This window comes from Microcebus murinus, chromosome 9 (assembly GCF_040939455.1).
Source record: "Microcebus murinus isolate Inina chromosome 9, M.murinus_Inina_mat1.0, whole genome shotgun sequence".
Taxonomy (NCBI): Eukaryota; Metazoa; Chordata; class Mammalia; order Primates; family Cheirogaleidae; genus Microcebus; species Microcebus murinus.
Window position 1 is genome coordinate 34,313,312 of NC_134112.1, and position 16,747 is coordinate 34,330,058.

Consider the following 16,747-nt stretch of genomic DNA (forward strand, 5'->3'; position numbering starts at 1 on the left):
TTCTCTTTGCAATCTGCCACAATTTACTCCTACATAAAACATCGTCTTTTTGTCACCACTAAGTGCTTCTTGTCCAGACCAATATAGTTTATTGCTTCCCTAACTAGATTATACAGTATCTTCCCAAATTCTGCTGTATATTCTTCTTTTCCTTTTCTTTTTCTCTTTCTTTTCTCTCTTCTTTCCTTTCTTATCCTTTCTTCTTTCTCTCTTTCTTTTCTCTCTTCTTTCCTTTCCTATCCTTTCCTATCCTTTCCTTTCTCTCTTTTCTTTCCTTCCTTCCTTCCTTCCTTCCTTCCTTCCTTCCTTCCTTCCTTCCTTCCTTCCTTTCTCTCTTTCTTTCTTTCTCTTTCTTTCTTTTTTCTTTCTTTCTTTCTTTCCCTCCCTCCCTGCCTTCCTTCTTTCTTTCTTCCCTTCCCTTTTCCTTCCTTCCTTCCTTCCTTCCTTCCTTCCTTCCTTCCTTCCTTCCTTCCTTCCTTCCTTCCTTCCTTCCATCTTTCCTTCTTTCTTTTTCTTTCTTTCTCTCTCCCTTTCTTTTCTTTTCTTTCCTTCCTTCCTTATTTACTTTTTCTTTTCCTTTCTTCTTCTTTTCTTTCTTTTTTGTTAGCCAGTCAATGCTCCATGCTAGAAAGCAATGAAACACTCCTTTTGCAAAAATTCAAAGCTTGTTTATATCCTTATATTCTTTGGACATCACTGAAGAGACTATATTATAATATCACTGTCTCAGTCTCCTCTCTCTCCTTTCTCCATGTTTTCCTTGTACTCCTTCCCCAACATAGTCCCTTTCAATCTACTGAAGACCAAGATATCCACTCTCATGAGTAAGGCATAATTAGGTAATGGTGTCCCAAATTCAGACTATATTGGACAGCTCACCTCCTGTATTTACTCTATGCTTGGCAGGGTGGTGGGTATTGTGGTTGTGGTCACAATGCACAATGTCCATATTCTTCTTTTCTTTATCCCTCAGATAACAGATATGACTTTGATTTGTCTGAGACCAGTTTCTTCTTAAAGCCTAGATATTTTTTCTTCTTTAAATCTTATTTTAGTATTGACGTTAAAGTGTACAGAAATAGTTGTTACCAATATCTTTCCTTGCAGAAATGGTAATTCTCCTTTTTCCGGCTGTTGCTCTTCTTTGATGATTACATATGTTCTTCCTTTCCAGATATTATGAAGGCTGGTCATAACAATTTCTAGGCTGGTCTTTTGTTTCCTAAATGTATCTTTCAAAGATATCATTTCTGTCATGTTGCCCCTTATGCAAGGGGTCATTCTCCTATTTTAGTTTCTGGAGTTATATAGCTTCCTCAACAGAATTGCACATATTAGTTCCATGTTCAGAGCAGAGTTCCAAGCAACAATTTCAACTCTGTTTAAGCTGTGCTCAAGGATACTGCCTTTGATGGCTCTCAGAGGTGATGTTGAGTTTTTAAGTGACAGGTCTGTAAAAATACCAGGAGGATAATCCAATTTTTTATTCTCTTCCATATTTCTTTTTTGGTACTTAAACATTCTTCTCTTGTGCTTCCCTCCTTATAAATTAACAGGGAAATAAAACAGACTGTTTTAATGAATTTCTTATGTAATGTTTATATTGTATGTTTAATATATTACATGCATTTTTGCTTTAGATACTGAAATTAAACACATTAAATATAAAGTGAGTTGGGGTATAACTCTTTTTAATTCAAAATTTATTTAAGTCTGGTCCACACCTACATTAGGATCACTTGAGGCCTATTAAAAATCATATTTCTGTGCTTATTCTAGATCTACGAAATCAAAATTTCTGTCAGTAGGTGTTAGGAATATATTTTATAATACTATTATATAATATATAAATGCAAATTCTTATATATAATATGTAAATATACTATATGTAAATGATTGTCTCCATGTGCTTCTTATGAAAAGTTAAACTTTAGTATGATTAATTCATCCCTAAAGCTAAATATTCCATTGCTTCCTTTTTTAGCTATACAGGAAAAATAAAGTGGACAATTTAGACAAGTGACAATTAACTTTATAAGACATATTGAGAACAACCCTACTGTAATTTCTTATTAGTTCCAGGAGCTGTCTTTACTTTCTAATGTACACAGAAGAACATGTTAAATGGAAGTGGCTCTCATCTTTATATCTGAAAGTCCTAAAATGCAATTTTTTTGTCTGTTTGTTTTTACAGGTTAGTATACCCTCTCTGGAACATTTATCTTAGAGATTTTTAAAAATTATTATTGGAGAATTTTTAGGTCCAGGTGGGCTAATTTTTCTAATCAATTGCTTTCTATATACCAGCAATGAACAAGTGGAACTTGAAATTAAAAACACAACATTATTTAAAATTCCTCAAAATGAAATACTTAGGTATAAATCTAAGAAAGTATGTAGAAGTTACACATGTGGAGAACTCAAATACTCTGATAAAAGACGTGAAAAGAGAACTAAATAAAGATGTTTCCTGTTTGTGTATAGGGAGACTCAATATTGTCAAGATGTCAGTACTTCCCAAATTGATCTATAGATTTGATCAAAATTCCAGTAAGTTATTTTGCAGATACTAAGAAACTTACTATAAAGTTTATATGGAGAAGCAAAAGACCCATAATAGCCAACATGATATTGAAGAACAACAAATTTGGAAGACTGACACTATTCAACTTCAAGACATACTATAAAGCTCCAGTAATCAGTACAGTGTGGCATTGGTGAAAAAAATGTACAAATAGATCAATGGGATATTATAAAAAACCCAGAATTAGACTATGTAAACATAATCATCTCATATTTGACAAAGGAGCAAAGGCAATAAAATGAAGCAAAGATAGTCTTTGCAACAAATATTGCTGGTATAACTGCACATTTACATGCAAAAAACTGAATCTAGTCAGACCTTATACCTTTTAGAAAAATTAAGTCAAAATGAATCACAGACTTCAATGTATAATGAAACTATAGAATTCCTAAAAGATAACATAGGAGAAAATCTAGGTCACTTTGGGGTCAATGGTGAGTTTTTAAAAAACAACATCAAAAGCATGATCCATGAAAGAAAGAATTGATAAGCTGGACTTCATTAAAATTAAAAGTTTCTGCTCTGCAAAAGACACTGTCAAGATAAGCCACAGACTGGAAGAAAACACTTGCAAAAGATAAACTTCATAAAGAATTATTATCCAAAATATACAAAGTACTCTTAAAACAACAATAAGAACACAGACATCATTAAAAAGCAAGCCAAAGACTGTAATAGACACCTTACCAAATATGGTAACACATGGCAAATAAGCATAAGAAAAACTGCTCAACATCAACATATGTCACTAGAAAAATGCAAATTAAAACAACACTGAGATACCATTACACACCTATTATAAATGGAATGGCCAAAATCCTGAACACTGACAACACCAAATGCTGGCGAGGATGTGGAGCAACAGGAACTCTCATTCATTGTTGGTGGAAATGCAAAATGATATAGCCACTTTGGAGGATACTTTGGTGGTTTCTTACAAAACTAAAATGCTCTTTCCATATAATCCAGCAATCTTTCTCCTTGGCATTTACCCCTCAAAAAGTTGAAGGCTTTTAGTTCACATAAAAACTTGTACACAGGTTTTATAACAACTTAATTATAATTGCCAAAACTTGGAAGCGACCAAGATGTCCTTCAGTAGGTGAATGGATAAACAGTGGTACATCCAGACAATAGAATACTATTCAGCATTAAAAAGAAATGAGCTGTCAAGCCATGAAAAGACATGGAGGAACCTTAAATGCTCATTACTAAGTGTAAGAAGTTAATGTGAAAAGGATATATGCTGTATAATTACAGTATATACCCAACTATATGACATCCTGGGAAAGGCAAAACCATGGAGACAGGGAAAAGAGCAGTAGATGCCAGGGATTGGGCAGAGGCTGGGGGAAGAGAAGCATGAATAGGCAGAGCACAGAGGATTTTTAGGGCAGTGAAATTACTCTGTATGAGACTATAATGGTGGATATATGTCACTGTAAATTTGTCCAAATCCAGAGAGTGAATGTATAACACTAAGAGTGAACCCTAATGTAAGCTATGGACTGTGAGTGATAATGATGTGTCAGTGTGGTTCATCATTGTAACAAATGTACCTCTAGGGGGGGGACGCTGACACTGGGGGAGGCTATGAGTGTGTGGAGAAGGGAGTACGTGGGAAATTTCTGTACCTTTATCTTAATTTTGCTCTGAAGCTAAAACTGCTCCAAAAAAAAAGTCTATTTAAGAAAAAAAAAGTAAAGACATGTTAAAGTGAGGGTATAGAATTGTGGTATACACTTAACAAAGTTAGGTTTTAAACATTCACAATACAATGCAATACATTTTGCTATTCACAAGATAATTAAAAGTTTTATTCTAAAAGTCATAATACCCTGGGGGTCTAGTAATAGGACATAAGTAAAGTTGAACAAGCAGCGCCTTCTTTTTTCAGCCATGTCAATGTATTTCTAACTATATATAACTGCATTTGGAGGTTATAGTTCGAATGTGAATTTGTAGCTCCTCCTATGTGTGAAGCTATATTGTAACAAATTACCATAAACTTAGTACAGTTAAACTTCGTACAACTTAGTGCTTAAAACAATTCAAATACATTATCTTTCAGTTTGGGACATGAGAAGTCTGAAAATGGGTTGGCAGGGCTATATTCTTCTGGAAGCTCTAAGAGAAAAGCTTGTTTCTTTGCTTTTTCTGGCTTCTAGTGGTTGCCTGTATTCCTCTGGCCCTGCGTCATTCTAGTTCTGCTTCCATCTTCACACTCTCCTTCTCTAACGCTGATCTCCATTTTATAAGGACTCTTGCTATTACGCAGAGCCCAACTGGAAAACCCAGGATACTCTCCCCCCTCAAGAGCCTTAACTTAATCACATCTGTAGTGTTTCTTTAGCAATGAAAAGTTACACATTCATAGGTTCTGAAGATATGGACATGGATCTCTTCGGGGAGCCATAATTCCATCTATCACAGAAGCCCTGACCAAAAACTGCTCTAAGAACTTCACCACTCTCCATGCTTTGTATTGTGATACAGTTGGGATTTATTTTTTCTAAACTCTTCAACTGATGTCTTAGAATAGTTATTAGCAACGAATCCCAGAGGATCTCACTTTCTAATTTATGTACTTTCATATGCCTGATGCAGAAAAGATGCTCTCTTAATGTGGCTGCTTTAAGTTGGTATAAAGTAACATGGAAACGACATCTTTTACCCCAACTATGTATAACATAGAACTAATTATATCTATATAAAAAAGATATGGAGGAAAAAATGTTGCTTTATACTGTGTATATCAATGAATACTATAGTCTGCTTTTTTTCAATACAAGTTGATCTGCTAGACATTGACAATATACAGTGTGAAAGATCTAAGAATTCATAGCAAGGAGAGCTAAGTCAGAATATTTGCTCTAAGAACAAAACTAAGTCAATAAAATAAGATTTTGGCTAAAATTCATCAAGGTTTAATTATATAAAATTATTCTATAGCAGTTACTATAACAAGGACTTTATTACTATGCTTTTCTTTGCTCAATATTAAATAAAGGAAGAATAGATTTAACTCCATCTTTAGATGAAATAATGAGGCTTAAAGATCAATATTAATAAATAATTTGATTTGCCTTTTTGCTGTCATAAATATACTCATTTACTCATTCATCCATCCAGTTAGTCAACAGATATTTACTGAATGCAGAATATGGGCCAGACACAGGTGTGGTACTGGTGCTACAAAGTCAAGTACTGTCATAAATTTGTTTAATATAGTTGCTACCCCGGCATCCATTTTTAGGCCTGAGGTTAAGCTGTTTGAAACTCAGTTGTACCCTATCACTTTTGTGAACTAGTTAAAACTTCCGGTCCCTGTGTGATGGTTTGTGATAAAGTCGTCTAGTTCCTCATCCCACAGGTGGACCCCAAACCCAACACATTCCACAGCTGGTAACCATGACAAAACCTAACAGTCAACACCAGAGTTATGTAAATAGTTCCCCACCTCCCCAACAACTGTTTCTTTAAATGAGCCAATCCAACCCCATAGTGAAAGCCCAGGGTTTATAAAGCTCATGTACCTTTATAAAGGCATAGCCCCGGAGGTCCTCTATTTCTCTCTCTTCTTTCCACCGTCTGGTTGTGTAGGCTGCTGTCTCTGGGAAGGACTTCTGGTTAGGCTTTGTAGGTGCCCCTCTTCTCTTGTGGATCTTTAAGTAATGAAATACTTCCGTTATCTTATATTTTGCTGTGCTGCCTAATCCAGTGTCTACCTACACACCAAAATACCTAACTTTCCTCCTTGGGCCTGGGCTGCCCCAAAGAGTGCGTATTTTGGGTTATGGCCACTTTCAAGAGAGAGACCTCAAGACCAAATTAGAAAGAAACTATAACAATAAAAGTCGCAAAGCAGCATATTATGACACCAACTTTTCAGCTGAGTCAATAGTCTGAGAAACCTCACCTAGCATAGAAGCTAAACATTAATTATGGTAAAAATAACAAACGTGAAAAATGCTCTCAGTGACTACACAAAAAGCAGAAAATTTTTTATTTTTGTATGCTTTGAACTGAGAAAAATGGGAAAAATAATGGAAATCGGAATAACTGGATAACATTTTCAGTATTTAAGATTATTTCTTATGAATCTTATATTATTCATTGATAAGATTAATTATGAATTGCAGATAATTATATACTTTAATCATCAATTCATTCAATAAACAAACATTAAGCTAATACATTCTAAGAGTTGGGCACACAATCCAAACCAAAGGTCCCTGCTCTCATGGAGTTTACATTCCAGGAACCTAATACATTGCTCTGGCACTCCAAATACTTAACTATATTTTTATGGTAAACATCCTCTACAAGGACAGTACTAAATAAGGGCAAGATATGCTTCAGGCCTGGAATTCTTCAAATCTGGCTGTACTTCCGTATAAGGGCTTTATGGCTGCTCTGCCTTTAGTTGTGCAATCTTACATAACTTACTTAAACATTCTAACCCTGTTTCTCCCTTTGTAAAAGGGAAATGGCAATCGTTGGGTTCTACTGGGGATTAAAGGAGATGTGTGTAGATTGTTCAGTAACTATTAGTATTGTTTTGGCTCTGTGTTTCCAAAATGTGCCTGCTCATTAGAATCACCTAAGCATATTAAAAAAAACTCTAAAGCCCAGGCCACATACCAGACCAATTAAACCCAATGTCTAAGCGTGAAACCCAGGCATCAGGACACGCTCCTCAGGTGGTTGCCATGTGCAGATAAATTGGGGAACCACCGCAGTTTGGATTATTGTGGTTTCATAGCAACACTTGCCAATCCACCTGTCTTTACCGTAGGTGGAACAAGGAAGCCTCGGAGTTTAATGAAATTCAGATAATCCAGGCGCACATGCACCCTCTGTCCACCCTGTGATTCAGATCCATATCTCTTCCAAGTATCTTAAAGAAAGGAATGGGATGGAGTCCTAGCCACTCCCGCATATGCACAGCTGTTAAGTATATGTGATACTTAGGTACTTAAGGAGTGCAGACACTTCCACCTGCGGCGACTGTTGGGTCTGCCCCGGGCACGCCAGCCCTCCCGGGGGCGCTGGGCCGGGGTGCAGAGGCCGCAGCCGCGCGGCGAGGGAAGATCGGCGGCCTCAGCTGCGGCAGCGGCGGCTGTCGGGATCATCCCCCGCGGGCCAGCAGCGGTGGGGCCCGCGGCTCAGCCGGGCGCCTTTCGCCTGCGCGCTCCGCGTCCCTCCCTCTTGTCCGCCCGCCACTCCGCGACCCGGGCCGAGGGCTGGAGCAGCGCCGAGCGCTTGGGTCCGGGGCGAGCGGGACCCGTCGCGCCGGCCGCCATGGAGCCTGGGCCACCCGGCGGCTCCAGGCCCGCCGAGCGGAGGCCTTGCCTGAGCAGCCGGCTCGGCGCAGACCGGGCGGCTTCGGCCTCCTTGCTGAGCGCGGCCGGGGCCGAGCCAGGGCGCCGCCCGCTCGCTGTGGCAGCCGTGCTACCGGCGGGGGGGTGCGGGGAGAGGATGGGCGTCCCCACCCCGAAGCAGTTCTGCCCCATCCTGGAGCGGCCGCTCATCAGCTACACCCTGCAGGCCCTGGAGAGGTAATGCGGCGCCGGCGCGCCCCGCGCTCCCCACAGCTTGGGGCCGGGCCTCGCGCTCCCCGCCCTGCGGCTGCTCTCGCGCTGGCGCCTTCACCTCAGGGCCGGCCGGGCCGGCATCCCCGGGCTCAGTTACTCAAGCTTGAGCTCCGTCTCCTCCAGCTTCGGCCTTTAACAGATGGGCACGGAAGTGGAGCCACCCACAGAGCTCTTTACGTACCCTAGCAGCTAAGGCGGTGGGGAAGGCCCGGCATGTGGCGCTGCCTCAGCGCATGCCGGGGTCGGGTCGAGAGACTTTGAGTTCTCGCCGTGGCCCCTGTGGGGCCCAATGAGAAGCTGCTCTAGGAGTGTCCCGGGCTCTGTCTCCGCGCATGCGTGGGTGGAGTTGTATTTGAAGCTCAGCTATAATGGTTTTGAGGGTATTTGTTCATTCTTTGACAAACGTTTACTGAGCACCTAGTATGAGACAGACTGATAAATTACTTAAAGAGAGAGAGAGAGGAGCAGAATTCCAACAGTTCAATAACGAAAACAGATTTAAGCCTGAAATTGAGGCCAGCACACCCTTTATCATCTTAAAAAGGGATTGAAGTTAACTAGTTGGGGAAATGAAAGAGGCAGGGGGAATGGGATTAGAAGGACTAGGGGAGCAGTAGTGAGCTAAGGAAAAGGAGGGGTACTTCATTTTTATTAACTTTACTTTTTTGTTTGTTTAAGCACCGGACTAATGTGATGGAGAGCATGGGGTGAGGGTGCAGGGGTGGGAAGCAGTGGGATTACAAAGGTCCACGTGGTTTTGCTAAGGTGCTTAAACTTCTTGAAGCCAGCGGGAAGCTGTGGTAGTATGTTAAATTCTGGATTGAAGTGAACCGTTTGCATGTCCAGATAGGTGGCATCCTTTAGCATATGGCCTTTTCAGGAAGCTTTGATGAAAACCAAGCTAGGGAGGTTCCAAGGGAAGTGCCATGTGATCCAGAAAGGAGCCCCACACAAACCCTTAAACACTTCGGAAGCCAAAGGGCCCAGGTTTTTTTATTTTCTGAATATTGTTGGCATTTGGAAAATGGAAGCGTAAAGAGCTAGCCATATTCACCCCTGATTTATGTAATCAGGCCAGTAGTTACATATGAAACTCATATAAACTTTGAAACAATTCCAGTTATTACCTCTGTTCTGTGTTCTTCCATTTCTTTGGGTAGTGGTGGCAGAAGGTCCCTGAAACCATCCTATGAATTGCGCACCGACAATATTCCAGTGCCATAGACTTTGTGGCAACATAGTTCATACATGGAGGTAATGCCAGGGGCACAAAGGATCTTGGCTAGCAGCATCTTTATCTACTTAGTAATTAGATATAAGGGATGGCAGTCATTTTTACACTTTCCTTCCCATGGGGCGGGTGGGGGGGGGAAGCTTTTATATTAACTGACATTTTTGCATCTTCTGAGGCAAAAGAGGTGGACAGTTGAAAGTCTTACCTTTAAAGTAAAAGAATGTTTGGAAAGCCCCTGTTTATGGAAAATAAGGTGAGAGAACACTTGTTTTCCAATGTTACATAATTGATAACAGCAATCATAAAATCCTAACTAATAAAAATAGTAACTAACCAATATCTCCATTCTGGGATAACTTAGGGCTCATTTTTGTCACTATTGTAATGCCTGAAGAATTTATGGAATGTGATTATATGTTGGGTAATCCAAGTAAATCCTTGGAAGCCTTGCATTATGGAGAGGTATGGGTGCTTTTTGGCCATTTGCCAAATAGAGGCCCTTATCTCTTTTTATTCCTCACTCTCAAAAGATGGGCCCAACAGACTGCTGATAGTTTTCCTAGGGTATGGTGCCAAAGTCCTTAGCCCTTTCATCCCAAAAGATAAACTGTATAAGTTTAAAATAAGGAAGGGATATAGAAACGTATTGTCTTATATAACTATTTTTGGCTCAGTTGAAACATGCTTACTACTTAAAGAAAAACAACAGCTCTTTTTGTCCCAAATAAAAAGTAATTGGATGTCATTGTTGTCAGTCATCTAGATTATACTGAGAGGTGTTATTTCTTGCCCTTTAAGAGCTCTATGTGATGCCCAAATTTGACGTTAAAGTCATTATTTTTGCTCATCATAATTAAGATTTTTCTTTGCTCAAGTTTTGCTATTTCACTTACAGAGGGTTGAGAAGTTGTGACTTTTTTTTTAAGCTATTCTCCTCTAAGAAATTAAAGATACTTGTTGAAAATAACTCTTATGGGTTAACTTGTCTTTTGGATTTTTAAATCAACATAAAATTAATTAGGGCCTAGGAAAGAGAAGAGGGTGACCCCTGAACTTGGCCCCAAATTCCTAAATTGGGATAGGAAAATACAAAGAAACATGACCAGTCTTGCTTCCAGTTAAACATTGCCATTTAAATATGGTTTTTGTTTGTTTCCCAACTCCTTCACATATCCACATAAAGGAACTAAAAATGTATAGCCACACAAGGGTGAAATGAATGAGAGGAAGAGTAGCAGATAAATACCAACAAAACTCAGGATGGTAGAAAGGAGACAGAAGGGATAACTAATCAGATTTAACAGACCCAATAAAACAAAACCATAAGGACAGGTAGGACAGCCATGAAGAAGTAAGTTAAAGTCATAGGACCTTGGAAAAGTATAAGAATTAGAGGCACAGAGTATCCCTGAAGGTGGGGTAGACAGTGAAAAGAGGACAACTGATTGAAACTTTCCAAAGGAATGTTTAGACTCCCAGATCTCTGGCAGATACTGACATTTAGTCTCTGGCTCAGAACCAGTGCAGCTAATGGCCAGAGTGAGATGTTCCTATGGCAGTGGGGGAATTGACAGACTACATTTTGAGACGGTGCTATCCTTAGCCCCTAAGGTAGATGACTCAAGCAAGTTTTCCTCTTTTCAAACATGACAATATATTAAAGTAACTATTCTATAATGGAACACTTGGAGGAGGCATTGAAAGAATATCCATTTTGTGAATGGGGACTTCAGATCACCTGTCTCTTTCCTTCTGGCAAAATTGGGAAATCCATGTTTTTCTGGTTTAGCCAAGTTCTACTCTGCTCCATTGAAATTGCTTAAAAAAATAATTATCAGATTAAATGAGATTCAAAAGTAGCTCTGAGCCTTCCAGTATCTGAGGTATGTTGACTAAAGGCTCTGTTTGGGAAAATGGAGGTTTACAGTTTAAGTATATCAAAATTATATGTGTGGCTGTATTTATATATTGTGATTAACCATTGTTTATGTATGTGTAGACATGTATAAGTATATATGGGTATGTTTGTAGGTTCATATACTATATTCTTTATTTTTAAGAGTATACAACTGATAGTTGAGATTTGTGCATTACGGGTTTAACTAGAAGGATCAAATATAACAACCGATTTCTAGGTTGTACTAGAAACAAGACCCTTTCAGCAGTTGACCAAAAATGTTTCTAGGATTTTGAAGTTTTATTTTGGCCTTTTCGGGGAATTGAAATATAATTATTAGACTCCAGGTTATACCTTAAAAAGAATTTGGGTTTTCTCACTTTATTAGCAAGGGACTGATATCAGGGTTCCCTTTCATAACTATTACTTTGTGACCTGAGTTTTTACAAAGAAATGTTGCTTTAAGAAATGATGCGGTAGTGGTATTGACAAGGCATAAAGCTCTGACAATTAAGCTGCAAAATTTATTCACAATTGATCAACTCATGTATTTAAATTTGACTGTTTAAAAAATGTATTCTCTAGATCTGAAGTAGGAAGTAAAAATTCCTGCCAGTAATTTAATTTTATAGCTTAAACTATATAAAGAAAATGTTACTGGGAGTGGAGGGGTTGGTCAACCTGGAATAGCTGAAAAGTAGATTAAAATGACAACTACAACAAAAGCAAATAAGAGAAGCAAACCTTGGCCATGCTTATTCAGACTTGGTGGTAGGCTGGGTGAAGGTGGGAATTCCTGTCGATGGATTTGAACAAGCTCTGGCAGGGTTTTCCCCATAGCCCATGAGGTTTCTTGCGCAGAAGACACTGCTAAAGATAATTTGTTACTTTCTATGTTTTCCTGCTCCTCAAATCTTATTACAATTTGGCGCCCCATATAAATCTTCTACAGGAAGGTGTGATGTTCCATTGATTAAAAAACATTCCAGACTTTGTTGTAGTAGCGTGTGTCATTGTATAATAAAATCCTGGCATTTTAATCTATGTTTTAGTACCTTTTCAGTTTGGCAAGAGTGACTTAGTTTCCTTGTGTCTGACAACTCAAGGTAAATTTGGGGAGAAAAAACAGTTTTGTAGGTCTATATTTATATTATGGAAACTCAATGTGATTGGATTGTTTGTTGTATTGCTTGGAAAATCAATGGAGGTCCATGTTTAGTTGTTTGAAACTCCATGGTATGTTTTTTCAGTGCATTATAGCTCATTTTCTTAGTTTTCTCTTTTTCTTCAGTTTTTTTTTTGTTGGGTACTTTAAAAAATTCTACCTTATTTCTGAAAACCACTGCAAATTCTGTTGAACAAAGAACACTACAAATTTGTAAATGCTAGCCCAAGTGAACAAGGTGGAACATTTAAATTAAGCTGAGAATAATAAAAATGGGCTAGGGAAGATAGGAGAAATATTGAGGAGGTAGTATTAACAAGTCTTAGTGATTAACTGGATTAGGGATTCATAAAGAGAAACGTGTTGAGGATGTTTTTAGTTCAGTGGTCAGTTAGATGAATTTGACTTAAGACAAATTTAAGACTTTTTTAATATTATAGAAGGGTGGAGTCTGAGGCAAGGAGAGGAATAGGACTGCTGTGTTTTGTACAGGTCAAATGATTAGAGATTTGTGTCATGTTCCTAAACGCCCCCATGGGACTCCTTCAAAACAAGATATAAGACCAAGACAGGTAGGCTGAGGCTTGACATATGCAAGCCTTCATGGGCCATAGTAAGGAGGCTTAACATTGCCAAAGAATCAGGAGCCAGCCCTGTCACACCAATTCAGTATTTTGCTGCTAAAACATCAGGGTGGGTATGGAGAGATGGGAATATACAAATTATGACCCCAGTATAATCCAGAGGCCAAATTTCCATGAAGGCTGTCGTGGTAGTGAGCAGCAGCTGCCACTGTCCTTTTGAGGCCAAACTTCTGCAGACTGGATGGGAGTGCTTTAGAGGTGTTAACAGGGCCTGATTTTTCCCATCTGTTTTTTAAAGCATTTGCTAAAACGGTCTGTTCTCAACTGATCTTTTAAAACTGTCTGAGCAGTGTATTCCTGTAAGTAATATTTATGTTATTCCAAGAGAAAATAACTTGAGATATTATATTTCTTCCTCAAAATGTCTGTTGTAATGGAGCTTGGGGCTAGGCTTGCATTTGCTTATGGAATGTGCTAGGAAGGAAATACTTGATAGAATCAGGCTGCTGGGGCTTTGGTGTGGACTTGTCTTTAGTTAAGAGATGAACTAGATCCCTTTATTCAGCAAATATTTGATTGGTAGGCACTGTGTGAGGTATTTAAGATCTTTTTCAGTCCCATGATTTCTACATTATTAAATTTTAATACTGTAAAAGGCTTTTAATTCTATAACTAGAAAAGAATGTGAATAAATCCTCTGAAATACAAACAGTACTTATAAAGGCTTGCAAATACTGGGTGTATGCTTGGTTACTGACTAAAATAGCTTAATAAGCCTGTTATCTCTTAAGAGTGGTCTAAAACAATGTTTTCCAGACTTTTTTCCTATAATCTGTTGCAAGAACTACATTTTACATCATGGCTCAGTGACAAGCACATATTTACTTACACACACACACACACACACACACACACACACACACATACCCACACACACATTTGAAAGCAAATTTCATGAGAAACAACCTATCCCTATTATGTGCTATGCATTTTAATTTTTATGTTTTATTTATTCAACAATGTTGGTCTAAAACTTATTATAAACTGACTTGATGACACAGTAATGGATCCTGAAATCTGCAGTTTGAGAAACACTAGTTTAAAGCACCATTTTCTATTTTGAGCCTCATACAATTGTTTGACATAGCCTAGGGCCATAAGTACATCTGTTTGTAATTATTTACATCTACTTTGACTGCTTTGTGTTTTGAGCATAGTTATTTTATAGCTATTAGGTTATTAAGAATGAAATGTCCGATTTCCTTAAGTTTGACAGTTGATATTTCTGACATTTCATTTCGACACTTATTTTTATTGTGAAGGTACATCCTCAGTGTTTCAAACACAGTTTGGCTTGTGATTATCTTTAACATTTTCTTTTAGAGCAATTTTTGTGAAACCATGGATAAGTCAAAAATTTCTGTTGTTCTCGAATATAAGTTCCATTATGGAACCAATGCAGTGCAGACAGCTTGAAATATCAATGAATTATTTGGGAAGGATGTGGCTAATGACTGCACAGCACGTTGATGGTTTGAGAAGTTCTGTGCTAACCTTGAAAATGAGCCTCGTGGGCCACCTGAGACCAAGGTGGATAATGGTGAGCTGAAAGCTGTAGTGGAAGTCACTCCATCTCAACTTATGTGTGAATCAGCAGCAAGGTTTGACAATATCAGACTTTTTGAAATAAATTGGCAAGGTAAAGAAGCTGGATAGATGGGTTCCACATGAATTAAACGAGAAATCATCTCGAAGCTTGCTTGCTTTGCTGTCTCAAGGTAAAGGCTATTTTTATACCATATTGTTACATGTGATGATAAATGGATTCTTTTTGGCAATTTCAAGCATTTGGCACAATGGTTGGATAGAGACGAAGTGCTGAAACACAGTCCAAATATTCATCAAAAAACTAATGGTGTCTGGTTTGGTGGTCCAGTGCTGGTATTATCCACTAAGGCTTCATGAAACCTGGTCAATCAATTTCAGCGGATGTCTACTGCATCCAATTGGACTAAATGATGAGGATGTTTGCAATTAAGCAGCAGAGGTTGGTCAAAAGAAACAGGCTAATCCTCTTGCAAGACAATGCTTGACCACATATCACACAAACAATGCTGCTCAAACTGCAGAGGCTGGACTTGGAAACTCTCTGTCATCCACCACATTGACCAGACCTTACACCAACTGATTACCACTTCTCCAGGCTTCGGACCACTTCTTGCAATGAAAAATACTCAAATATGGACAAGCTGTGGAAAATGCATTCCCTGATTTCATTACCACTTGTTCTCCAGGCTGTTTCTCTGTTGGCATAAACAAGCTATTGTGTAGATGGCAAAGCTGTGTTGATAGTTTAGGTGGATGCTTTGAGTAACTATAATGTTGCTTTTTTTGTGGGTCAAGAGGGGAGCTGGGGGGCGGGGGGACCATCCATGTCTTTAGCCCTGACTGTCCTGCCTCCCTGACTGTCCTGCCTCCCTGACTGTCCTGCCTCCCTGAATGTCCTGCCTCCCTGACCTCCTTGGGAACAGCTGGCCCAGTGTTGTCCCTGATAGCTCTGGCCAGGCATCCCTCCCTCTGTACCTTCGGAGTCACTACCTAACAGCTCCTGCTTCTGCTGCTGAGGTTCCTCTGCTGCCATCTTTAAAGCAAATTGTACTACTTCTTATTTGAGATATAATCTACAATTTTTATTTGAAATAGGACATTTATATTTAAAGACAACATTTTTAAGGCAATCCAGTAAAATTGGGAGTTAATTCATTGAATAGATATTTAACTACTTTATGTCAAGTGATATCCTCCTCCTCCTTCTTTTTTTTTTTTTTTTTTGAGACAGCGTCTCCCTATGCCACCTGGGCTAGAATGCAGTGGTGTCATCATAGCTCACTACAGCCTCAAGCTCCTGGGCTCCACTGATCTCTTGCCTCAGCCTCCTAAGTAGCTGGGACTATAGGCACAAACCATCACACCTGGCTAATTCTATTTTTTTTGTAGAGATGGGGACTCATTTGTTCTTGCTTTTTGGCTGGTCTTGAACCTCTGGCTTGAAGCAATCCTCCCGTCTTGGCCTTACTAAAGTCCTTCCAAAGTGTTAGGATTATAGGCATGAACCACTGCGCCCAGCCTCTTAATTCTTCTGGATTTTAACATTTAAGTTAATGTAACCTTTCATAAAAGTAACAACATGATATCTTCAAAAGTTGCTTTCAACTGATTTTTCCAGTTGGATATACTATAAAAAGTAACAAAGATACATAGCTTAGGGGACCAGTTAATATCTTACCTTAAAAAAAAAATCTTACCTTTGATTTAGTTGAACATGTCCTTATAACTCCTTCTCTATTAAGAAGTAATGTGATGTGACATTAATAAATAATTGAAATATATTTGATTGCTTTTAATAACTATAAATTTAAGAGCAGTTTTTAATGCCTAATTGTTCAAGCATTCTCTTCTCTATTTAATAGATATTTATTGACATATGGATTGTGAGGTCAGGAGTCTGTCAGTCTTTGTTCATTACTGTATCACTGGTGTCTAGCATAGTGCCTGGCAAAGGCTACATGCTTGCTTGATGTTTTTTGAATAACTAAATGAACACATGAATGAAGGAATGCCTACTTTTGTTTGAGTTATAAGAGATCATAAGAAATTTGACCATTTTTGATTATAAAAGCAATGTT

At 38.7% G+C, this 16,747-nt stretch overlaps 2 protein-coding genes across 2 annotated transcripts in view; one reads left to right on the forward strand and one right to left on the reverse strand.

Moving 5' to 3' along the window:
* LRRC72 (leucine rich repeat containing 72) overlaps nucleotides 1-7,719 on the reverse strand; it is a 152,928-nt gene extending 145,209 nt beyond the window's left edge. Inside the window, exons 1-3 of the mRNA XM_076006215.1 lie at nucleotides 7,578-7,719; nucleotides 7,378-7,484; nucleotides 6,121-6,249 (exon numbers count right to left, since the gene is read on the reverse strand). Of these exons, the coding sequence (XP_075862330.1) occupies nucleotides 6,121-6,249; nucleotides 7,378-7,484; nucleotides 7,578-7,719 (378 nt within the window). The remainder of the gene's footprint in view (nucleotides 1-6,120; nucleotides 6,250-7,377; nucleotides 7,485-7,577) is intronic.
* Nucleotides 7,720-7,785: 66 nt separating this feature from the next.
* The window catches only part of CRPPA (CDP-L-ribitol pyrophosphorylase A), a 255,187-nt gene continuing 246,225 nt past the window's right edge, over nucleotides 7,786-16,747 (forward strand). The window contains exon 1 of the mRNA XM_020289845.2: nucleotides 7,786-8,145. Within this exon, the coding sequence (XP_020145434.2) occupies nucleotides 7,889-8,145 (257 nt within the window). The 5' untranslated portion in view covers nucleotides 7,786-7,888. The remainder of the gene's footprint in view (nucleotides 8,146-16,747) is intronic.